This window comes from Nycticebus coucang, chromosome 11, assembly GCF_027406575.1.
Source record: "Nycticebus coucang isolate mNycCou1 chromosome 11, mNycCou1.pri, whole genome shotgun sequence".
In the NCBI taxonomy this organism is placed as follows: Eukaryota; Metazoa; Chordata; class Mammalia; order Primates; family Lorisidae; genus Nycticebus; species Nycticebus coucang.
The window spans coordinates 35,790,868-35,815,789 of NC_069790.1; the positions used below are offsets into that span (position 1 = coordinate 35,790,868).

The window sequence follows — 24,922 nt, forward strand, 5'->3', positions numbered from 1 at the left end:
AAACTTGAGGTACTATTCCTTTCAGGCCTCCTCTCACCATGAATATATCCTTTCCCTTCAAATTGAACCACACTGTACGTGTTATTTTATAGCAAGCCTTTGCCCACTGATGATTAAATAAAGTTTTCCAAGTCATTCTCTGTTCTTTTAGGTCATTTAAAAAGGCTGTGTAGTATTCCAATATATGAATCCACAATTAAATTGTTCGATGAATGATGTCAAATTATTTTTCTTATAAATACTATATAGCTAAATCATTTTATACTTTCTAAATAGTTTTCTTTAATGTCATTCCACTTACTCTTCCATTCTAATTAGCTCTCAGCTTTCACACTTCTCTTCTGATCTGTGATCAGATAATCAAGCAAGTTAAAGGAGGTTATTTGCAATAAAACTTTATCTGCCCTCTGTCACTTACTCTAGGCTTTCGGTGAAAGGGACAGCAATCAGCAATCGTTTGCAGCAACTGTGATAGGAGGCTGTTTGTGCTTATTTTAGGGTTTGCCTTTCAGTTATCCAGCTCTTGTAGAATTGGTTCTTGCCTCATTGGATTAAGTCCAGGAGATGGTGGCAACGCTCTTGTGGTGGTTGCCTTTTCCCTTCACTTTCTGAGGATCTGAAACTCTGCCTTTATGCTTAACCACCACACAGGTATTAGTTTCTAATTTTTTGAAGCCCTGCTGCTGCCTCTTAGCCTAGGTCTAGGAGTTATTGGTCTTCTTGACTCCTGACACCAGTATGCATGCATACCACTGGATTCTACTTTCTAGGCCTCTTTGCTGTGGTCTTTCAGTTTTAAATAACCCATAGCACTTATTTGTGCTTTTTGACAACTTTGGATGCCATTAATTGACTGTGTGTGTGTACATGCATGAGCATGGAAAACAGACTAACAATTAAACTTCCAAATCACACATTACTAAGGAGCCTAAATACAGCTAGATAGGCTCTTGTATCCCAGATCTGCCTGAAGAATCACAAGGAATACATGTTAATATATCCCCAAGCCCATTCCAACAGATAGGCTGTGAAATTTGGATTTACTATCCAGATATGGTGTTTAACAAGCATACCATATCTGGGTGATTCTTATAATCAGGTACCTTTGAGAACAGTGGGCTCTCAAACTCGCAACCTATGAGAACTTTGAGGCTACTCTGAAGTTTGACTGGGATCCAAGGGAGTCTCTATAGATATTACGGGGTTCATCCCACGGGTGCAGGAAAACTCTAGTAGAATTCAATAGCTGAAATACAGGGTGTCCCAAAAGTTGCCCCTAAAGTCACCATAGGAAAAATGGGAAACTGTAGCTAACTATACCCTTTACAAAATATCCATTACAGGGGCTGGGTGCAGTGGCTCACACCTGTAATCCTAGCATTCTGGAGGCCAAGGCAGGTGGATTGCCTGAGCTCACAGGCTTGAGACCAGCCTGAGCCAGAGACCTCATCTCTAACAATGGCCCGGCATTGTGTCAGGCACCTGTAGTACCAGGTACTTGGCAGACTGACAAGAGAATCGCTTGAGCGCATGCTGTCTGTTATCACGTCAGGGCACTCTACCAAGGGTGACAAAGTGAAACTCTGTCTCAAAAAAAATAAATATCCATTACAAATTTTACTAAGAGGTGGCCAAAATACACAGAATATTTTGTAAAATTTTATAAACTATTTTGTAAATAAGGTATGTTTAGCTACAATTTTCTGTTTTCCCTATATATGGGTACTTTAGGGACAGCCTGTATTGTTGTCTTTAGAGCTTGGGACCAAAGAAGGAACTTACAGAGATTTATTTATCATCTCTACATGAAGGATGGTTTCAGACATACTCCTTAGGATGGATTCTGTCCCAAATGTTGGGGTTCCAAAACTGTTAGCTGGCATCACATAATTCTTCAAAAAGCCTAACAGAGAACTTGGATTCTTTGAGGACTGAATTCTTCATATATATGCTGAAATCATTTGGCATGCTTATCTTTCAATACATAAGCTCAATAGCAGATCCATGTTAGGTAATGGCTGGGGCAGTGCTAGCTGTGAGGCTTGAGAAAGCACAGAACTCTTTAGTTCCTTGGGTCGTCCATACACAAAGGATACATCTTACTCCCAGTCTGAGGACAACAGAGATCCAAACGTGCCTGAGAATTCCAATAGATTTAGCAACAGAAGCTGGTGAATCCTAACTCCATTCACTATTAATTCACATGAGATCACAGTTCCTTTTTTGAGATAGAGACTATGTCACCCTGAATAGAGTGCCGTGAAGTCACAGCTCGCAGCAACGTCTAATTCTTGGGCTTAAGCGATTCTCTTGCCTCAGCCTCACAAGTAGTACAGGTACCCACCACAACACCTGGCTATTTTTTGTTGGAGTTGTCATTGTTGTTTAGCAGGCCCGGGCTGGGTTCAAACCTGCCAGCCCCAGTGTATGTGTTCAGCGCCATAACCACTAAGCTACTGGCACGGAGCCGAGATCACAATTCCTATTCCTCTTACATTTCATCCAATTGATAGAATAACGTGAAGAATAAACAGAATTATATAAAAATTAGGACAAGATAAAAATTAGCCTAAGATTTCTGAAGAAAACTGAAATCATGGTCCGTGAGACTGCCAAACTTGAGAGAGGAACAAAATCATCAGGGGGAACATGCTTCTTAGATCCTAAAAATTAAAGCTTCTCATCTTAAACTGTTATTATCTTTTTAAGAGAATATTTAACATGAAGAAAAGCCATACTACTGATGTTTATTCTAAAAGTCAGCTAAATAATTTAGTATTTTTCCTCTAATGGTTCCAGAAATTCTCTTTCCTAAAAAAATGTTTAAAGATAAAACTTTAAAGGGTGAGATGGTCACGTAGTGTAGAATGATAAAAGTACTTTTTATTCAGTGCATAATAGTTTTTTCAATTTCATAATTACAGTATAAAAAATTCCCTTGCTTGCTGAGTCTTTTTATGTTACATTTTAATTAGTCTTAAGAAAAAAATGTTAAAATTTAAAACCTCTCAAGTTATTATTGAAAGCTTATATTCCCTATGAACATGAAGCATATTCATGCATATGTATATATGTGTGTGTGTGTATATATATATATGCTCTTTTGTATGAACCACGCAAAACAACTTTAAAGCCATTCTTTTTTTGTATTTAAAATTGTCCTGTTAAATATTTAGAAGCTCCACAGGTGGTGGCTTTAATGGAATTTTTCCCAGAGTAAATTTCTTGGATTGAAACTGTTCCAGTTCTTCCACTGTTAGTTTATCCTTGGGTGTGAATAATACATTATCTGTTGCAATGATGCTGTTTGATACCAAGAGAGAGGTGGATATGCTGCTATTACCAAAGGCGTCATTAGATGGCTTGGAAAAAGCAGCGTAAGAATGTGAGCCTGGACTACCAAAGCCAGCCACAGAACTGACACTTCCAAAGGCCGGGGCCACTGGAGCTCTGACAGGGCCTGCTGCTAAGGAAGCTAGAAATCCTGAAAATTCAGATGATCCAAAACTAGAAGCTTCAGGGTTTTTAAATGGAAATGAAGTGGCCGATGTGACTTCAGATTTCCCAAATCCAAAAACTGGAGTAGAAGTAGACATGGCAGAACTAACAGAAGTTACAGCTCCAAATGCTGGAGGACTTCCAAACACAGAAGGGCTTCCAGAAGGGGCAGTGACAAACCCAGGATTTGTATTAAAACTAAAATTCTGAGCATTACCACTGCTGCTGCTATTAACTGGAAAACCTACAGAAAAACAAAACAAAAATGATCTATTATAGTCAGAAAATACAGCCATATTAGCCCCCCTCCACCATGTTTAGATGTTTAGAAGCTTATTATAAGGAAGAGAAGTATAAATGGTGGGCTACGACAAAGCCACTATTATTGTCCTATCCTTCCTGCTACCAACCGCATTTGCACTGTGACTGCTCCCCCCACTCCTAACAAATCAAGGACTAGGGAGTGGGCTTTCACTCTTGGTTTGCCACCCATCTCACCAGAGCAGACACATAAGAATAAGGCGTGCTGTTTTATACAGTGACAAGAAAGTTCTCAAAGGTGATGCTATCAAAGCTATATATTCCTATTAAACTCTTGAAAAACCATTCCTAAAATGTACTTCTAAAGCGTGAGCCATAGGGTCTTTCAAAGAACATGCCAGTTCTAGCTTCCCTTTCATAAATGCTTGATGAGCTAAATTCTTTGAGGCTTCATAATGGAAGGTGGTAGAATTTACAAAGATGATTTAAAATGGCAATTCAGGCTTTATAATTTGAAACCTATAAAATCCTGTTTATCACTTACCTGGTGATCCAAATGTTGTTGCTTGCCTACTACCAAATCCAAATGTAGGTGGTGATTGGTTTACTCCATCCTTTATATCAGAGAGCTTTAAAAAAGTATTCAAACAGTAAAGTGCTTGACGAATAATTTGCAAGTACCCTTTCTACACACTTTACAGCCAAATTCAATTTTTAAAACATGCATGTAAAAATGTCAAGTTAAATTTTTAAGATGGTAAATGCATATCTGATGATGAAAAGGGAAGGATATAATACTATATAAACAGTATAACTTCGACTAATAATATGAATATACATAGAAAAAGTGAACATTAGTAAGTTAATAGTAATTGCCTCTGGTTGATAAATTATGAGTGACTTAAATTTTATACATGCTTTTTTATATTTTTTAAATTTCTACAATGAGCACATATTATAGTCAGAAATCTAGATATTAGGTAGAAGAGACCTTTAAGGGATAGCAGATTTAAAACTGCATTATTAAAAGCTAACCTCTAAAATCCATTAGACATTTCCTATTTTCTGAAAATACTTGATGGTCTTGTTAATGCATATCCTAGAATATATCATATATGTTTTAAAATATATAAGAATACTATTCCTTACTCTAGCAATGTCTTTCATCTCTGCTTACTGAAATCTTACTCTCCTTTTCAAGGAACTTTTCATTTACTCCTTTATTCTAAGCAGCCTTTCCCAACTAATCAACCCAAGCAGATATAATGATTTCTTTCATTTGGAAGCCCCAATAGCATTTTTAAAGGATCACCTTCTTTGAGGTATAGTTTACATACAACAAAATTCACCCATTTTATGTATTTATTTCATTGCATTTTGACAAACTTACAACCACAATTGAGATTCAGAACATTTCTACCACCCACAAAAATGTTCTTGTGAGTCTCCCCTCCCCTTTTTCTGAGATAAAGTCTCACACTCTCTTGCCCCAGGCTAGAGTATCATGGCATCACAGATTACTGCAACCTCAAACTCTTGGGCTCAAGCCATCTTCTTGCCTCAGCCTCCCAAATAGTAGGACTACAGGTGTCCACCGTAGTCAATCTCTCTTAACTCCTGGTCCCTGACATCCAGTCATCTGTTTTTTATCACTATAGATTTGCCTTTTCCAAGTTTCATATAAAGTGGAATCATATAGTATACATTCTTTATTATTTTTTGGTCTGTCTTTTGTTTAGTATAATATTCATTAACAGGTAAATGGATAAACAAACTGCAGTAAAACTTCCACAGTTGAACACCTCTCTACATCGACCACCTCCTTAAATTGACCTAATTTTCAAAGACTAAATATGCACCACATGTACTCAGTGGCAGTTCCTTATGTTGACCACCTCTGTATGTTGGACCAGCTTGTTACAGTCCCTTCGATGGTAAACTTTCAGAGGTTCTCCTGTATATTATATGCATACAATGGATTACTATTCAGCAAAAAGAAGGCATGAAACATGCTAAGCCAGCTGTAGATGGGCTGTCCAGATCCTCACCTATGAAGGAGCTCTAGGAAGTTAGCGAAGGGCAGGAAACTTCTTGAACTTATATCTCTTCTCCATCAGCTCTCATCAATGGCCACCTTTCTTATAGGGACCAAACACTTTAATAGCATTTCAACTGACAGGTGAAAAAAGTTAGCTTGCATGGTAGTCTAGTTATTCAGGAAGCACATATTTAAGAAGGGGATGGGGTACTGAGATTGTCAGTCATTCACTAAATTTAGGCAGATACAACTCTCAAATTCTTTTTTAGAGAGTAGAAACAAACTGCCTGAGAAATTGGAAATATTAAAATTCTTTTTTTTTTTATTAAATCATAGCTGTGTACATCAATATGATCATGGGGCATCATACACTTGGTTCATAGAATATTTGACACATTTTCATCTCATTAGTTGACATAGCCCTCCTGGCATTTTCTTAGTGACTTTGCCAAGACATACATCCCACCTAAGAATCTTATTTTAAAATAAGATAATTGCATTTAGAATTTTAATATTTCCATTCCACATGTGAGGCTTGGCAAATGTGGAATGGAAATATTAAAATTCTAAATGCAATTATCTTATTTTAAAATAAGGTTCTTAGGTGGGTGGTGCCTGTGGCTCAAAGGAATAGGGTGCTAGCTCCATATGCCGAAGGTGGCAGGTTCAAACCCAGCCCCGGCCAAAACTGCAAAAAAAAAAAAATAAGGTTCTTAGGAACTTCTTAATAGAGGTAGAAAAATCATAATAGTCAGGACCACATATCTTTGGAGACAAATGGGTATATATCTTCTAAAGGCATTTTTGTATAAGACCAGAGACATATGGTAAGTGTTCTTTAGTCACAAAAGTATATATTAGTCTGAAAATGCATTCACATCATTAAAAAGAAAAGTAATTTCTTAGCCGGGCATTGTGGCAGGTGCCTATAGTCCCAGCTACTCGGGAGGCTGAGACAAGAGAATAACCTAAACCCAGGAGTTGGAGGTTGCTGTGAGCTGTGATGTTATAGTACTCTTCTGAGGGTGATAAAGTGAGACTCTGTCTCTAAAAAAAAAAGTAATTTCTTTTAAACACAGATAACCTTAAATACTTCTTGTAGCATTTTCGAATTTTTAAAACTAGTACTGCCAAAGTTAAAAACTTTATCCTAAAAGTAGTTTTTAAAAAGCATAATTATCTCTGCTTTTCTGACTAAGGGACAGACAGAAAATAATTTCAGAATCTTGACTGTAAATGGTCATCTCTTAGGAGTATATCATAATTCTTGAAAGAGAATTTTTGTTTTGCTTTCCAAATCCAAAGTGAAATATCCTCTGTAAAAAATAGATAAGAAAATTCTTCAAAACTCACCAAAGCTACTTTAGTTGATATATTTAGATTTTTCAGTTCATTTACTCTGTTCCTCCATTGATTTATTAACTGTTGGACTGAATTTAGCTGAGAAGAGAAGAGAGAAAGATAATGACTCAACATTGTATGTTTCATTTCTTCAATAACAAGTTCATGCATTTATTTGCCAAAGTCACCAAAAATTTATATAACAGCTTTATGGCCCATAATTTTGCATTGACCTGCCTTTATTTGTCAGACATTCCACCTATAGTCCCTTACCCCTGTTCTTTAACTCCTTGCATCACCTGGTTAATAATCACACGTACCTGGCAGCAGATTTAGTTATATGTGGATGGAAGATGAACATGTGTACTAACTGAAATGCATCACCATGACTGTAGACAACAGAAAAATATAGAGTTTACAATGTTTCCTTCAGGTACTCAACTTATTCTAGTCCAGATTTTTAATTTTTTTGATATTTGATATGTGACAATGTTAACCTGTAAAACTGACTGCATCCTATTTAACTTTTGTTTTTCTGAAGTGCATTCATCATGGGATCTGCACCTGAGAGATACTCAATGAATGCCAAATGATGAGAGAGTTTGATTTCTGGGAGTAATTGCTGGGTAACTTGTAATAAAAACAATGACATTCCTAATTACTAGTCAAAATATATTATCGTTTTAGATAATCAACCAATTTCAAAGAAAGTAATTAGAAAATAAAAGTAGCCCTGTTCTGAAAAAAATTATAGAACTCATCAACTTTGCCATGATATAAGCGAACCACAACAAACAAAGAAAATAGTATTTAACAGCTAATCTGTTATTGAGGTAGATGAATAGGAAACAAACTTACATAACTCTGTAAGTTATTGCTGGTTAAGAAGTTATGGTATTCAAGCCTCAACTCCTCTGGTGAAATGTCTGTAAAACCTGAAGTAAGGAATCAATTGGAATCTTTAAAATAAATGCCAATAATTATGACAGTAAAGTTAGAGGCACTAAACAAGAAAATATCTGATGTTGATTACAAAATTTTCATCATCATAAGGAAAAATTAAAGGCCTACACTTTATTTCATGTTTGATGAAATATAAAATCAGAATAAAATATAAAATATTTACATATAAATATTTTTGGTTATTTGATCTTTGGGGAAAAATTTTCTAAAGTTAAGTGGAGTAGAAATAATAAATGAAAAGATTTGACTACATTTATATTCAAGCTTCTGTCTAAAAAAAATTCAATCAAAAACTATAATAAAATTAAAAGGCAAATGGTCAACTAGGAAAACCATAATTGCAACATATAAAATAAGAAAAGAACACCTTTAATGTATAAATAGCTCTTACAAATCGATAAGAAAAATTAGTAAATATGGGCAGAGATAATGAACAGGCAATTCACAAAAAAATTCCAATAGCCAGTAAATAAATGAAAGTTAAAAATCCAACTTAAAATAGAGATAAAATGCTTTCCTAATAGATGGCAGGAATTTAAAAATAGATGATATTTAATGTTATTCAGAATGTAGTGAAATGGATCTTCTAAAGCGCTGTTAAGGAATTAAAACAATACAAATTTTCTAGGGGGAAACTATCAATATGCATCACAAGACTGAAAAATGTTCACACACTCTGGATTCTAATACAGTGCCTAAGGTTTAACCTCAGGAAATACATATGTACACATAGGTGTTTATATATAAAGATGTTCTTTCTAGTATTTTTAGTAATAAAAGACAAATTGAAAATAAAAAATTATAATACGAAACTAGATTATGATCCTAATTATATATATAAAAACAAGAAATGTTTGTGTGTATATATTTTGAAAGAAATCTACTAATACGGTATAGTTGTTATTTCTGTGACATTAGGTGATTTTAATTTTATGTATACATTTCTGTACTTTCCAAGTTTTCTATGGCAATAGCCATAACTTTTATAATTGGGAGAACTTATTGGGAAAGGGGAAAAAAATGTTCAGGATATATTCCACAAAGAATTCCTTATAACCCAGATAGTATTAACTCCAAGGACATCAACCTCAGTATAAAGAAGATTAAATGTTCAAAGCAAAACCCTGTATTCCTTTGACCTGTGTTCTTCATTTTTATTAACTGCTCAAGCCAAAAAAACATAGGGATTATTTGGGAATTTCTCTTTTCCTTTATCAGCATCCTGCCAGTTTTAGCTCCAATTACCTCCAATACAGAAGCCAAATTTGACCAACTGTGTCTCCACTACTAATAACTCTAAAATGTCATCAGCAGCCATGTCTTTTATCTTCCTACCTGAGTAAGCTTTTTCTCATTTTTTCTTTTTTTTCCTTTTTTTAGCCAGAGTCTTGCGAGGCTCCCAAATAGCAGGGATTACATGTACGCACCACAACACCACAAAAACTTTTCTATTTTTTGTAGAGACAAGGTCTCATTCTTGCTTAGGCTGAACTTGAACTCCTGGGCTCAAGTGATCCTTCTGCCTGGGCCTCCCAAAGTATGGGCATATGAGCCACTGTGGTTGGCCCTGAGTAAGCTTTTTCTTATCATATCATATTCCTCTCCAGCTTAACGCTCTTCGTGGCTGTCCACTGCCCAGGGCAATTAGGCTCAACATGATCTGGCCTTATGCCGTATTACTCTTTCCCTAGTTTATTTTCCTCCAGTGATTTAGGCCTCATTAGTCTTCAAACACTGCCAACCTTGTTCCCATTTTAGAGACTTTATACTAGTTATTCCTATTGCCAGGAATGTTTCCCATAATTTATATTTTCCCTTCATTGAGAACACAGCTCCAATACTGCCTTGTAGGAAATCGATAACCTCTTTATCTGAAGAAACATTGTCTCTTAATTGCTTTCTATTCCTTTTAGCCATGCTCAACTAGGTTCCTCATCTGACCCACAGAACACAGAAGACAATTGGAGCGACTATTTTCTCAATTCTTGTAAGAGTGGTACAAAAGTAGTATCATTCTAGCTGCAGAGGAAAAGTTAAATTCATTATATATAGTGGATACCTACAAATAGCAGTACTTAAACTTTTTGGTTTCAGGATCCATTTATATTCTTAAAAATCATTAAGGACTCCAAAGAGCTTTTGTTTACATGGGTTACATATATTGATAATTATCACATTCAAAATGAAAATGAGAAATTTAGATTAAATTCTTTTAAAAATAAGAAACTAATTATGTATCTACATAAACAAAAAAACTATTTTCCAAAACAAAAAACAAAAATTTAGTAAGATGAATGGAATTATTTTGTTTGTAAATCTTTACTATTTGGCTTAATAGTACACCTGGATTTTTTCTTTTTTTTGAGACAGAGTCTCACCATGTCGCCCTTGGTAGAGTGCCGTAGCATCATAGCTCACACCAACCTCCAAACCTTGGGCTTAAGCGATTCTCTTGCCTCAGCCTCCCAAGTAGCTGGGACTACAGGTACCCACCACAATGCCTGGCTATTTTTTATTGCAGATGTCATTGTTGTTTAGCTGGCCCAGATTGGGTTCAAACCTGCCTTCCTCGGTGTATGTGGCAGGTGCCATAATCACTGTGCTATAGGTGCCAAGCCGTACACCTGGATTTTTATACATGCTTCTGTATTCATTCTGTTGTACCACGTTGCTCTGGTTGAAGTGTATGAAGAAAACCTGTACTTGCAGAGATAAGAAGCTGGAAAAGGAAGTCTTGACTGGCCTTTTCAAATAATTGTGGATGTTGTTCTTTTATACTATGCCAAAACTTGACAGGTGGTAGTTTCTTAAAGCTATATAATGTAGACTTTTTGCACTAGTATATTAAAATCCACTGGTTTGTCACACATGTAGAATAGATTTTCAACCATGTGTAAATTTTGTTACATCACACTTTGGTCATTTGGAACATATTGGTTCACTGAGTTATGCAGAACTGCCAAATGTTGGCACATGGGTCAAAAATTCACAGTTGTTAATGTTGTCAACCCTCTCATCAAGAGATTTTAAGTATTGAGAAGTAATCATTTTCATGATGACAGAAACGAGTTTTTCATGATTCAAATTTTTGCTCAAAAGCTTGAATTTCATCATCAGCAATAAACAATTTCATCTGTTTTCTTTGAAGTGACAGACTCACTTCATTTTTTAGAAAATGTCTGCCAAATGCCTAAGGCTGAATAATCATAGTTATCATTCTTTCAAATAAAAATTGTCTTTGAAAAAAGTCGCTAGTTGTGGCTCAGCTCACAACTCAAACAATCACATATCACACAGGTGATTCCTCAGCATAACCATCATGCTTGAGTTTGGGGAAGAAGCACTTTAAGTGTGCTTCTCTTTTTTGTCACAAAGAATAAAAAGATGTGTACTCAGGGCTAAGGTTTAACAAAGTTAGTAACTTTTACCTCTTCATCAAGGACTTCATCATTCTTAAGTAAAAATGGCATGAAATTTTTTTTAGTGTGACTACTATGGTTCACTAGTAGTCTGTTGCCTCTGCCTTGATTCATGCTAAGTACAAGTAGTTTTACTCATCAATACTTTTTCACCAACAGTGCAAATATCAACACAGTGAAAATGGCTATCAATGTTTTAGTGTTACTATAAAAATATTTTTGAATCTGTGCCACCCTTTTTAGGTCTCAGGGATAAAGTTCCCAGATGTAGTAAATAAAAATACAGAATGTCCAGCTGAATCTGAATCATGCAACAAATATATTTTTAGTATAAATATGTCCCAAGTATGACATGGGATATACATATACTAAAAATATTCTTTATTTATTTATTTTTTTTTGAGACAGAGTCTTACTTTGTCGCCCTCGGTAGAGTGTCATGGCGTCACAGCTCACAGCAACCTCAAACTCTTGGGCTCAAGTGATTCTCTTGCCTCAGCCTCCTGAGTAGCTGAGACTACAATCTCCTGCCACAATGTCTGGCTATTTTTCAGAGGAGGTCTTGCTCTGGCTCAGGCTGATCTGGAACCTGTGAGTTCAGGCAATTGACCTGCCTTGGCCTCCCAAGTGCTAGGATTACAGGCATGAGCCACCATGCCCGGCCACTAAAAATATTATTCTTTATCTGAAATTTAAAATAAACTGAATGTCCTATATTTTATCTGGCAACCCTAGTCAGGAATCCACATTCCACACTCTAAGAAGCATTGCTTGGGGGCATTATGCATTACACTTAATTCTGAATTGAATAAGAGTTAATACTTGAGTGCTAATTAAGTATTAGTACTTAAACTGTAAAGGCTCAACACTTTGTCTTTATAGAAAATATCCCTATCTGCAATTATCTTAATTTATTTGCATTAAATATTATCTTCCTCAAGAACTGGAGTTTCATAAGGGAGGGATTTTGTCTGTCTTGCTCATCACTAAATCCCTAGCACTTGGCACAAAGAAATTCAGTATTTTTTAAATGGATGAGTGAAGAAATAACTAAACAGTACTGTGACACAAATGCTCACAGAGAATGAACAGGTATAGTGAAGCCAGAATGGAGATCCTAGAGTCCCTGGGCACCGACTGCGTTTCCATTTGCCAGGTATCTATGTACCCTTTCCTCATTAGGGTGAGGAAAAGAGGAAGAGCTTAGGACTAAAAAAAATGGGGAAAAAAAGGGGTATTCTAAAGAATATCCCTGTATCCCAACTAAGGCTCCTAACCTTCAAACATTACTTCCAGGACAGGTCTTAATATGCTTTCCTAAAAATAACCATTCTCAGAAAAAAGTTAGGGAAGAAAAAAACAACAGGACCAGGCACTAAGGCCTTAATGGCAGGCTGGATATGACTCTTCTATTCACTGCAGGCAGCTAAGAGATTCTGAAGTTGTAATACAGGAAACCAGGAAAGCAGAATCTCTTTCCGGGCTTAAAGAATTGGAATTATGGTGGGTCCTGATTTAACTATTTTCTCATGAGAAGTATGTATCTAAAAAGCACTATATTCTCCAACCTCAATTTGATTATGAAGTTCAACTAGAATACTTGAGTACTTTAAAGAATGCCCAAACTCTCCTCACTGTGTGTGTATATTAACTTAATGTACTTAATTTGTTTATTCATGCTAGAGTGCAGTGGTGTGATTGCAGCGCACTAGAACCTCAAACTCCTGGGCTCAACACAATTCTCCCACTTCAGTCTCCTGAGTAGCTAAGACTATAGGTATAAACACCCAGCTAATTTTTTAATTTTTTTGTAGACTATGGGGGTCTCACTATGTTGCCTAGGCTAGCCTCAAATTCCTGGCCTTAGATGAACCTCCTACCTGGCCTCCTAAAGTGCTGGGATTACCGATGGGAGCCACCTTCCTGAGACCGCAGAACATATCTTAAAAACACAATTTCTCAATTACCTGAAATATTAGGTTTCATTTTCATTGGTGAATAAACAGAAAACATCCACTGCCCTGATGATTCCCAAATCTCCATATCTTTTACAATCCCTTCTCTGAAAAAAACAAAAAAAAAGTAAAGGATTTTTTTGACTGCTTGGTAAATTTATTGTTTATCATTTTCAATGACTGAAATTTAAAATTCTAGTAAATACATAGTTAAGAAATTTTCCCATTATATTTTCTGAAGAATACTCTTTAAAGCAGAAGCTTATAGATATATGAACTATATTTCATGATTATAAATATTATGTCAGAGAAGTTAATAATTTTGTCTTTTTAATACACTAAACCATTTACAAATATATGAAGAACCATCATACGTACATTTTTAAAAGAATTAAATTATAATAAAACACACAATACTAACTTTAATCTTTTCTTGCTCATTATAAATATCAATGATCATTTACATGGAAATGACAAAGTACTACTTAAATAATATAGAATCCTAAAAATTTAAAAGTGGTTTATAAGATTTCAAAGATCACTTTGTCTAATTCTCACATTTTGCAACAGTGGAAAGAGATTCATGTTCATACAGCTGATTTATGGCAAAGCCATAAATAGATTTGGCTCTACATTAACGCTTCCTCCCATCCAGAATGCAATAATTAATAAAATTTTAAATATTACAGAGAATACTGTATTAAATTTAAAAATGCAACAAATATAGGAAGTAGGATTTTATTTGTTCTTTTACTTTTTATTTTTTTTTTTTTTTTGAGAAAGAGTCTCGCTTTGTCACCCTTGGTAGAGTGCTATGGCATCATAGCTCACAGCAACCTCCAACTCTTGGGCTCAAAGCCATTCTCTTGCCTCAGCTCCCAAGTAGCTGGGAATACAGGCGCCTGCCAGAATGCTCAGCTATTTTTAGAGATGAGGTCTCGCTCTGGTTCAGGCTGGTCTCAAACCTGTGAGCTCAAGACAATCCACCCTCCTTAGCTTCCCAGAGTGCTAGGATTGTAGGCTTGAAATATTTACCACTGGTTCTGATTTAGTTATGGAAAGTAAAAGATTAACCAAGTATATTCAAATTCCATCCAGGGAGCCATGAACTGGGAAATGTTACAGAATTTATGACTGTTCCAAAACATTATTTTGGCATCAGTCATAAATTTTACCATGAATACTTCTAAGAAATGTCATGAATTGGCTGGGCAGTGTGGCTCATGCCTGTAATCTTAGCACTCTCTGGGAGGCTGAGGTGGGTGGATTGCTTGAGCTCAAGAGTTGGAGACTAGCTTGAACAAGAAGAGTGTGACCCCCGTCTCTACTAAAAGCAGAAAACTAGCAGGACATGGTGGTGCATACCTGTAGTCCCAGCTACTGGGAGGACTGCTCAAGCTCAAGAGTTTGAGGTTGCTGTGAGCTGTGACACCATAGCACTCTACCCAGGGTGACAGAGTAAGACTCTGTCTCCAAAAAAAAAAAAAAGTCATGAATCTGCTCCACAATAAATCAATTAAAGAAATTAGTTTGAATTGGGCAATCAAAATAAAAGTTTTCAAATGAGATGCTATAAGTGACCTTTAAGATCACAAATTGTTCTAAATTACCTCATACTTTATAAATAACTCATAATTTAGAATGAACTTAAAGCAGGGCTAACCTTAGAAAGATATTAATAAGTGTTAAAAATAGAAAGTAGAAAAAGCATAATTAGCCCTAGAAAGGCTCTCTACTAATATGTAAAGATGATATATTTTTAAGTGAAATAAAGTCTAATACGATAGACAGCAAGAGACTAGTTATCTTTGATAGGACCATGGATGATTTTTCCTCTTTTTGCTCTCTCACTCTAATTTTTTAATACTTCTTTTTTAACAATACTGTAGGGGCTTTAAGAAAAACAAGCAAATTGGTAGTAATTTTCCTGAAGAGTTTCACTTACAGAAGTTTCTTTTCCTCCTTCTGTCCATCAGAGCTAAGTGAAGCAAATGGGTTCTCTGAGAATCCAAAGCCCCTGTTCCTTCCAGTTGAAGCTCCAGAACCAAAAGAACTAAAAGATGGCTTTTCTTGATCTCTGCTGCCCCCCCATGGTGTTGATTTGGTGAAACTGGATGGCTGTATTACGCTGGAATATCTCTGGTTGGTGGTATTCCATCCACGTCTGTTGCTACCTAAAACAAACAATAAAACAAAATAACCTTACTAACAAATCCTCTTTTAAATCTCAAAAAATCTTTATCATATTTTGTCTTACTATGTTTAGACATCAAAGACTCAACATTTAAAATGATATTCTCAAGGGCATACTTAGAACTCTCATTTAAAATGTGCAAATGCAAATTATGGAACCAAAATGTGTGTACCCCTGCATTACTCTGAAATAAAAAAAATTTTTTTAAATGATAATCTCTTCATTTTTATTTATAGATAGCAGTTAGATGTAATATCAACAAACCACATGATGGTCTAATTGAATTTTTATTTAATGACACTGAGAAGGCTATAAATCCACAGAAAAATAATGATGTATGACCAAGTTCAGGTGAATAAGTTTATTAAACAATTGTTTGATAGTTTGTGCACACATGCATCCTAAATCAAAAGCTACTTCAGGATAAAAAACTTTGTTATTATCATTCTTTGTTCTCTTGTCCTGTATCATAGTATAGGCTGAGAAATGGACAAAGAATCAAAGAGTTTATTGAATATAAAAGATTAGAATTCTACCCTCTGTACTTGAACAGATGCGTATGTCTATGTGACTCAGTCTTCCCTCTGGGAAAACAAAACCTACCCACCTATCTTTTAGAGGGAGAGTATAGAGGTAATTGACATGTGAACCAAGTGTACTGAGTTCCTCTATGAGATTTCTAATACTTCATAAATACCAAAATGAGACAAGAGGATCCTCTCATCTCTATATTGTCTGTCTCCCAGGCTAGAGCACAGTAGTGTCATCATAGCTCACTTCAAACTCAAACTCCTGATCTCAAGTGATCTTCTTGCCTCAGCCTCCCAGTAGCTAAGATTATAGGTGCAGGCCACCACACCTGGTTATATTTTCTAATTTTTGTAGAGATGAGGTCTCTTGCTTAGGCTGGCCTTGAACTCCTGGCCTAAAGCACTCCCCTACCTCCATCTCCCAGAATGCAGGGATTAGAGGAGTAAGCCACTGCACCAGGCCTCTCTATAGTGTCTTTAATCTTATTACTTCAATAATCTCATTTATTCATCAATTCCCATTTAGGGTCAAGATCAAGGTAATTTATCTTGTTTCTGACTGCATTAGGAGATGTTCCACTAAATATATTAAAAATTGGTATGCTGGGGTATATGCTCAGTTATGAGAGTTCATCTCCCAATTGTTTGATAGTTTGTGCACACATGCATCCTAAATCATAAGCTCATGCATCCTAAATCTTAATAAATCCAACAAGAAAAGGGAGGAGAATGTTAGACTGGATTCCTCATGTAGCAGTCAATGGTATCTTTTTTCCTAAAGGTTTTAACAGTATCTTTCCTCCTAAAGTTCCAGATTCTATCTGGAATGATACAACTGAAAGCGTTCACTTCCTTTTGCATGTTGCTTTTAGCTTTTATGCTTATAATCCCAGAAGCATTCACTTCTTTCTGGGAGCTATATACCACTTATCAGTTGGGTTTTATTTAAATTTTTTAAATCCATTAATCTATCCATTCAACATTTATTTTCTAATTACATTAAGAGAAAGTCTCCACTGAATGTCAAATATGTTCTGTTGTTCCTGGACATATACAGAGGGTGCCAAAAAATTTATACACATTTTAAGAAAGGAGAAAACTATTAAAATTGTAATACCCTAATCATATTTAACTTCTGCAATTACAAGAGGTGCTCAAACGTGACTTGTAGCCATCTTTTGTTGTTGGCATATATTATTACAATTTTAATATACTTTTTCCCCTTTCTTCAAACACGTATACACTTTTGGGCACTGTCTATATTTAAATTTGTGAGATTGTGAGTCCTAATTTTTGGTTTGGATATTTCACTAGACCAGTTATGGATGATCCCAAAGGGCTGTCTTCAAGAAAAGTGAGGAGGCCAGGTGCAGTGGCTCACCCTTGTAATCCCAGCGCTCTGGGAGGCCGAGGCAGGTGGATTGATTGAGCTCAGGAGTTTGAGACCAGCCTGAGCAAGAGCAAGACCCGTCTCTACTAAAACAAAAACTAGCTGGGCCTCTGGTGGGCGCCTGTAGTCTCAAGGTACTAGAGGGGCTGAGGCAAAGAGTTTGATGTTGCTATGAACTCTGATGCCAAGGCACTCTACTCAGGGCACAGAGTGAGACTCTGTCTCCAAAACAAAATAAGAGCGATGAGACTTGAAATCACCATGCACCGGGCGGCGCCTGTGGCTCAGTGAGTAGGGCACTGGCCCCATATACCGAGGGTGGCGGGTTCAAACCCGGCCCCAGCCAAACTGCAACAAAAAAACAGCCCGGCGTTGTGGCGGGCGCCTGTAAACCCAGCTACTCGGGAGGCTGAGACAAGAGAATTGCCTAAGCCCAGGAGTTGGAGGTTGTTGTGAGCAGTGTGACGCCACGGCACTCTACCGAGGGCGACATAGCAAGACTCTGTCTCAAAAAAAAAAAAAAAGAACCAATCACCAAATCACCATGCACCACAAGGTTTAGGGGTCAGACACTTAGCCTTAAGGAAGGGGAGGGAAGGAGACAGCATCTTGTGATACTTTAAAGCACTAAATTCTAATCCGAATAACACCTAATTATTAATCTGATCTTTAAAATCTTGTGCTATGGTTTCATGTCTTATCTCTCCTCTCCTTGAAGAGGAAAGCTCTGGCAACAACAAAGGCCCTATGAGCAGATCAACGTGGCCCACACATTACTTTCTCTCACAATCCAGAGAGAACTTAACCGACATCTCACCTTCCCACTTCCCCGAGTAGGTGCATTTATCTGCGGTATGACTCTGCAGCTCTAATTAGGTTTGCGACTTCCCCCAAATGATAATTTTAACCCAAGTTGTTAGCTTTTCTCTCGAAAAAAAAAAAGAGCTTAGTAAAAATTGTATTCAAGGCGTCAAGAGAAAAAAACAAGTACGCACAAAGACAGGAAAGGAGGCCCTGTGTCCACGAGAATTCTCCCCATCACTGTCATTCACCAACAAGGTAGTTTTGACTGACACTTCCGAGCTAAAAATTCATTGTTTGGCACAAGCAGGGGTCAAACCCCGTCCTCATTTGCTCAGCGAAAACCGACCACTTGCCTAATTCTCGCCTGAAAACCTCGATAAAACAATGCCGGGCCCAGTCCGGCGAGGCCGCATGGCGGGCGCGTTGGGGTCACCTGACCTGCGCGCCGCGGCGCCCAGCCCAGCACTGGGACACCGGCTGGGCGCCCGAGGCCCACCGGCCAGCCTCACGCCAGGCGTTCCCGGCGCGGCTCGAGGCAGAGGAGTGGGGGGAGCGTCACCTGAGGGCTGTTGCTGCGGCTGATGCCGTCCCCCGCCCGCACCCCTGGCACCGGGATGTTCGTTCCAACACCGGTCTCCAAAGCGGCACCGGCCTTGAAGGAAGAACTGGCAAATGGTCATTGCGACCGCGGCGCCAACGGAGGGGAATCTTCAATCAGCACCAGTCGGCGAGCGTAGGGAACCGAACCACTGAGGACATCCAGCCCGCTCTGTGACGTCATCTTCTCGCGCCCAGAGACGGTCCCCTCCTTCTTGTTCCGTCCCCAGAACGATGAGAGACGTGGACTTCAACCAATAGGATTTGAGAACAGGGGACGGCCCTGGCGCTCTGCGCGTGTCGGGGGAGGCGCAAGGCTGGAATCGTTAGGTGGACCGGGGAACGCGTTTGACCTCGGCTCCCGGCCTCGGACCTCTGGGGCAGGCTTGAGGTACGAAATGAGAGGAAAGCAGACTAGGCAAACGCAGAACTTCAGCAAGGACTGGAGAGGAGTAGCTCTGGTTTGAGAGACCGAGGCTTGCTTTCCATTTGTAACTGCTGTGAAAGTAAAAATAAACTCCGGCTGAGAAAGTGAAGAGTTGACCAGGCATTCATTAAGTTGGATAAGAGAGATACAACCGGCTTTGGAAATAGGAAACAAAGTTTCTTTTTAGGACACATGCAACGGAAAGGTATCATAATAACCCCTTTGAGTAATCCATTCTTTTTTATTTTATTTTATTTTTGAGGCAGAGTCTCACTATGTCGCCCTCGATTGAGTGCCGTATCGTCACAGCTCACAGGAACCTCAAACTCTCCGGCTTCAACGATTCTCATGCCTCAGCCTCCCAGGTAGCTGGGACTACAGGCGCCCGCCACAACAGCCGGCTATATTTTGGTTGTAGTAGTTGTCATTGTTGTTTGGCAAGCCTGGGCTGGGTTTGAACCCGCCAGCCTCGGTGTGTGTGGCTGGAGCTCTAGCCGTTGAGCTACAGGCGCCGAGCGTGAGTAATCCATTCTTAACACACTGAGGAACCTTGTTCACTAAAGTCCGCATAAAAGTTCAGAATGAAACATCCCTTTCTTCCCTGGAGGATCTAAATCACTGTCCAGGTGCAGGGCTTCAAATAAAGGGCTTCTGAAAACATTTTATATTTTATTAACTTTGTAGTTTCCAAAGAAACGTGGCCCTATATTCATTTCTCAGTGTAGATCTGATGTTGATGCCTTTACACAGAGGTCTGCTTTGCTTTGCATCTAGCAACATGGTTTCATTTAAATTTCACCTAAGCAGCTAGGTGTGGTGGCTCATGTCTGTCAATCCTAGCGTTCTGGGAGGTTGAGGCTGGTGGATCGCCTGAGCTCAGGAGTTTGAGACTAGCCTGAGCAAGAGTGAGATCACATTGCTACTAAAAATAGAAACAAAGAAAAAAAAAAAAAAACTAGCCGGGCATGGTCCGGAGACTGAGGCAAGAGGATCGCTGCAACCCAGGAGTTTGAGGTTGCTGTGAGCTTTGACAACGCAGCACTCTACCCAGGACGAGAGATTGAGACTCTGTCTCCAAAAATAAAATAAATAAATAAATAAAAATTCACCTAAGCACCATTCTCACCCTCCCCCAAATATGATACCTTTTATTTCAGATGGTGAGACAACCCACACTTCCTCTGGTGTGCAGTCAGTCTCCTTGGGTTGTGATGAGTCAAATCTGATTTTGTTGCATTACAGATTTGTTGTAGTTTTGGGATGATTGGGCTGGCGGTGAGCCACTGATCTGGCTCACATACTTTGGATTTTGAGAACAGCAGAATCTACAGAAGCACTGGGAACTACTGGTACAAACTGTTTTTCCTAATGCAATTCATTTTCTTTGGAACAATCAAATTTATGGAAGAATTACAAATACAGTACAAAAAACTTTTTGTCCTGAACTACTTTGAGACTATATTGTAGACTTAATGTGCCATCATCCAAATATTTAATGTGTATTTCCTACAAATATGGAATTCTCCTACATAAACACAACACAATCATCAAAATTAGGACTTTAATATGTATGATGCATTACTGTCTAATCCTTAGACTTCATGGTTTGCCATGTCCCAATAATACTCAGAATCATTGTGCCTTAATCATATTTCATGTGTCTTCTTCAATCTCGAAGATTTCTTCCATCTTTCCTTGATTTTCATGATCTTGACGTAATTATATTTTAATTGAGACAGAGTCTCACTTTGTCACCCTTGGAGAGGGCTGTGGAGTCATAGCTCACAGCAACCTCAAACTCTTGGGTTCAAGCGATTCTCTTGTCTTAGCCTCCCTTGTAGCTGGGACTACAGGCACCCATCACAATGCTCGGCTATTTTTTTTTTGTTGTTGTTGTTTAGCAGGCCTGGGCCGGGTTTGAACCCACCGGCCCCAGGGCATGTGGCTGGCACCCTAGCCACTGAGCACCCAAGATCAGGCACCGGACCGATCTTGACGTTATTGAAAATTACAGGCTAGTTGTTTTGTAGAAGCTACTCACTGCAGATCTGTTTGATGTTTTCTCTTGATTAGATTTAGATTACATAGATTTAGATTACACATTTTAGTTTTAGATTGTCTTGGAAGTAACACTGTGGTTTTCGCAATGAACAGTGTGCACAATTTCAATTTGTCCCATTACATGTGATGTTTACTATGATCACTTGATAAAGGTGGTGCTGCCAAGCTGTTCTACCATAAAGTTGCTCTTTTCCTTATTAATAAGAATTTTGTGGGGAGGGTACTTTGGAAACCGAGCTCATACCAATAATTCTGATTCCAGTCCAAGATCACAGGATTCATTTTATTTTCCTCCTATATTTGTAATTCCCTTCTTCGATAGTGAAAAGCTTGCCTTCCATTATACTTTTTAATCTACTTGTATTAAATATTAACCAGTATTTCTTTGTAGTCACTGACTTTTCAGACCTGCAAATCCTAGCATGTGTAAGAACTTTGCTTGGATCAAAGACCTAAAATAATACCAGTGGTAGCTCAAGTGAGGGCAAGCACAGTGCTCCGTGAAAGTGGAGAGGGGCAAGGTCAGAATCTTGGTTTGACGTTATCTAGGTGGAGTGCTGTGTGAGACAAATGAGAGCCTAGGACTGAGGCTGGCATAACTTGATAGTGATAATTTTGGTGAGGAGTATAGGTGGAAATGAGGAAAGTGAGATTGTAGGAGAGTAACTTTTAGTTTCAAAATGCCAGAGTAAAAAAAATACTTCTACCTCCCCTTTCTCTCGAAAATCATCTCAAAAAGAAAGACAAGCAAAAACACCATCTTAGATTATACTCATATATATTCATAATCTCATTATACTCAGATATATTCATAATCTCAATCCACAATTTATGAGCACTGCACCTGGAAGAGTAGATAGATTACTTAGAAAAATCGAAGAAGTGAAATTAAATTTCTATAAGGTGCCTCAGTCCCCAGAGAAAGCCAAAAAGCCTCAGGAATTAAGAGCCACCAAGTACCACAGAAGGGTGGATTGTTTTGAAATCTGTATGAGGTATCATTATTTAGCTCCAAATCCCCACCAAGTCAGGCAACTAACTATCCCAATCTGATAGGAGATAGATTTTTTTTTCCTTGATAAAAAGGAACAAGAGGCTTGATTCCAGAATGATGGGTATAGAGAGAGCTTATGCTTATTGAATGGTGAGTTAGAATTCCCTTTGAGCTCCAGAAATCTTGCAGGCAGGCTCATAGTCCCCCTCTTCTCATTTATCCTTCTCCTTCTAAAAAGCAGGAGATTGGAAGATTATTCTTGTGGAGAATCAAACATCCCAGAAAAATACCTATAGATCTCTCATGGATTCCCAGCAAAAAATAGATTGGCCATTTGTTCATCAATATAATGAAGTTTACCCTTATACCCCCAAATTGTCAATTTTTAAGTATATTATTTTCAGTATAAATGTACAGCCAGGGACCATATATTTGAGGACAGACCAACCCAGAAAGAATGAAGAAAACATAAAATGAAGGTAGAGGAAACAAAAGCATACCACAAAGGTATACAAAATGTCAAAGAAAATATTCTCAGAGATAGTATGAACAAGAACACCAAACTATGGACAAGAACAATCATAAAAAAGAAAATGATCCTGGAAAACATGGATAGTGGGAACAAATTAGAGGGCTGGAAGATAAACGGGGGGATCCTTTATAAGATTCTAGATCTTGAACCCCATTTAACATCTTTGTTATGAGGGCATATGTTCTGGAAAGTGAAAAGCTTTCTAGTTAGTAAGGATAATACATATATTACACAACTTTCCAACACAGAGTATTTTTTTATTTGATTTTTCCTAAAGTAGTTTAAAACATCTTGGAAAGGAGAAAAGTTAGGAAGATGAAAGTAGATTCAAGCTTTTAAAAGTCTTTTGAAGTGACTGTAGAGAAAGGAGGATATTTAAAGGAAAAATATATCAAGTATTTGGATTTTTTGAGAGCTGTTTTAGTGCCTATTGGAATAAACTGGATTTTCTAAAGTTTTGGGTATATGTTAAGAGTATTAACCTTTTTTTTTTTTTTTGAGAGAGAGAGTCTCACTTTATTGCCTTTGGTAGAGTGCAGTGGCATCACAGCTCACAGCAACCTCCAACTCCTGGACTCAAGCGATTCTCTTGCCTCAGCCTCCTGAGTAGCTGGGACTATAGGTGCCTGCTACAACTCCCAGCTATTTTTTGTTGCAGTTTGGCCGGGGTCAGGTTCAAACCCGCCACCCTCAGTATATGGGGCTGGTGTCCTACTCACTGAGCCACAGGCACTGCCCAAGAGTATCAACCTTAAAAAGCAAAATTTCTTTCAAGAATCTCCTTTACTCTGGCTGCAGCAAATTCACAATTTTACGTGGTAACAATATATATGAGACAAAAGGAATATAGGCTGCTTGCTTGAATAATTATTTACTAAATGGCTCATTTTTATTTTGTTAGTAATATAACAAAATAATTCATGACTCAAAATTTTTCATGAGACTGTCAAGTTCTTGAAAGCTAGGCCACAAAGTCACAATTGTAATTACTGTTTTTTTTATAGCAAGTTATTTTTTCCAAAGATGCTAAACTCTCATGTTCAAATTGCAGTTTTTGAAAGTACAAACCGAACTGCTGTCATCACAATAGTGTCATTGCAAAAGATATAACAATAACATATCAAATGTCTACTAAAAAGAAAGTAGAACACTTTATAAGATAGGATTTTGGGGGGAAGGCAGTAGAAAATGTACTTGTCAGTATGGTATACTTTTTCTCATTCTGGTATTAACAGAAAAGGCACTAATTAGGAATTCTAATACAGATTACTATGAGAAGAAAACTTATAACCTACATCAAACTTATCTATATACTTCTTATAGTGTGTTCTAGTTAGTTGACACAGTCTAAAAAGACTAATCTACTTAAAATATCTTAGTGTTGTATATTCTACAAGGCAGATTAATATAACCATATTATAAATATGATAATCTCAAAAAAAACCCACATATTTACAATGAAGTACAAAATTCAAATCCTATCTAAAAATGGTCAGAATAGTCAGAACTAGAGACAGAAAGTAGGTTAGTGGTTGCCTAGGGTTAAGTTGTTTGGAAGGGTTTTCTGGATTGAATACTCTCCCCACAAAATTCATTTCTACCTGGAACCTTAGAATGTAACCTCATTTGGAAATAGGGTGTTTGCAGATGTAGTTAGTCAAGGTCCTACTGAATTGAGGAGGGGATGGGTATGGTGTCCTTATGAGAACACAGTGTGAAGATACAGGGACATGAGGGAAAAAGACCACGTGAAGACAGGCAGAGAATGAAGCATTGCAGCTACAAGCCAAGGAATACGAAGGATTGCCGGGACCGGCCAGAAACTGGCAGAGAGGCACAGGCTGTCTGCCTTAATATTCTTCTGAAAGAACGAATCCTGTTGACATCTGGATGAGGACTTCTGGCCTCCTTGACAGGG

The 24,922-nt window shown here is 37.7% G+C and overlaps 1 protein-coding gene across 2 annotated transcripts; it reads right to left on the bottom strand.

Moving 5' to 3' along the window:
- Nucleotides 1-2,863: 2,863 nt before the first annotated feature.
- Nucleotides 2,864-19,687, bottom strand: NUP42 (nucleoporin 42). Of its 2 annotated transcripts, none has more exons than XM_053553464.1 (7): nucleotides 18,953-19,687; nucleotides 15,421-15,649; nucleotides 13,488-13,582; nucleotides 7,997-8,073; nucleotides 7,151-7,237; nucleotides 4,304-4,388; nucleotides 2,864-3,742 (listed from the first exon to the last, which is right to left on the bottom strand). In XM_053553464.1, the coding sequence occupies exons 1-7, from the start codon at nucleotides 19,071-19,073 to the stop codon at nucleotides 3,165-3,167; spliced, it is 1,272 nt and encodes a 423-aa protein (XP_053409439.1). In that variant the 5' UTR covers nucleotides 19,074-19,687; the 3' UTR covers nucleotides 2,864-3,164. The 2 variants fall into 2 exon arrangements, with proteins under 2 accessions (XP_053409439.1, XP_053409440.1); XM_053553465.1 differs by lacking the exon at nucleotides 18,953-19,687 and adding an exon at nucleotides 18,585-18,899.
- Nucleotides 19,688-24,922: the final 5,235 nt, after the last annotated feature.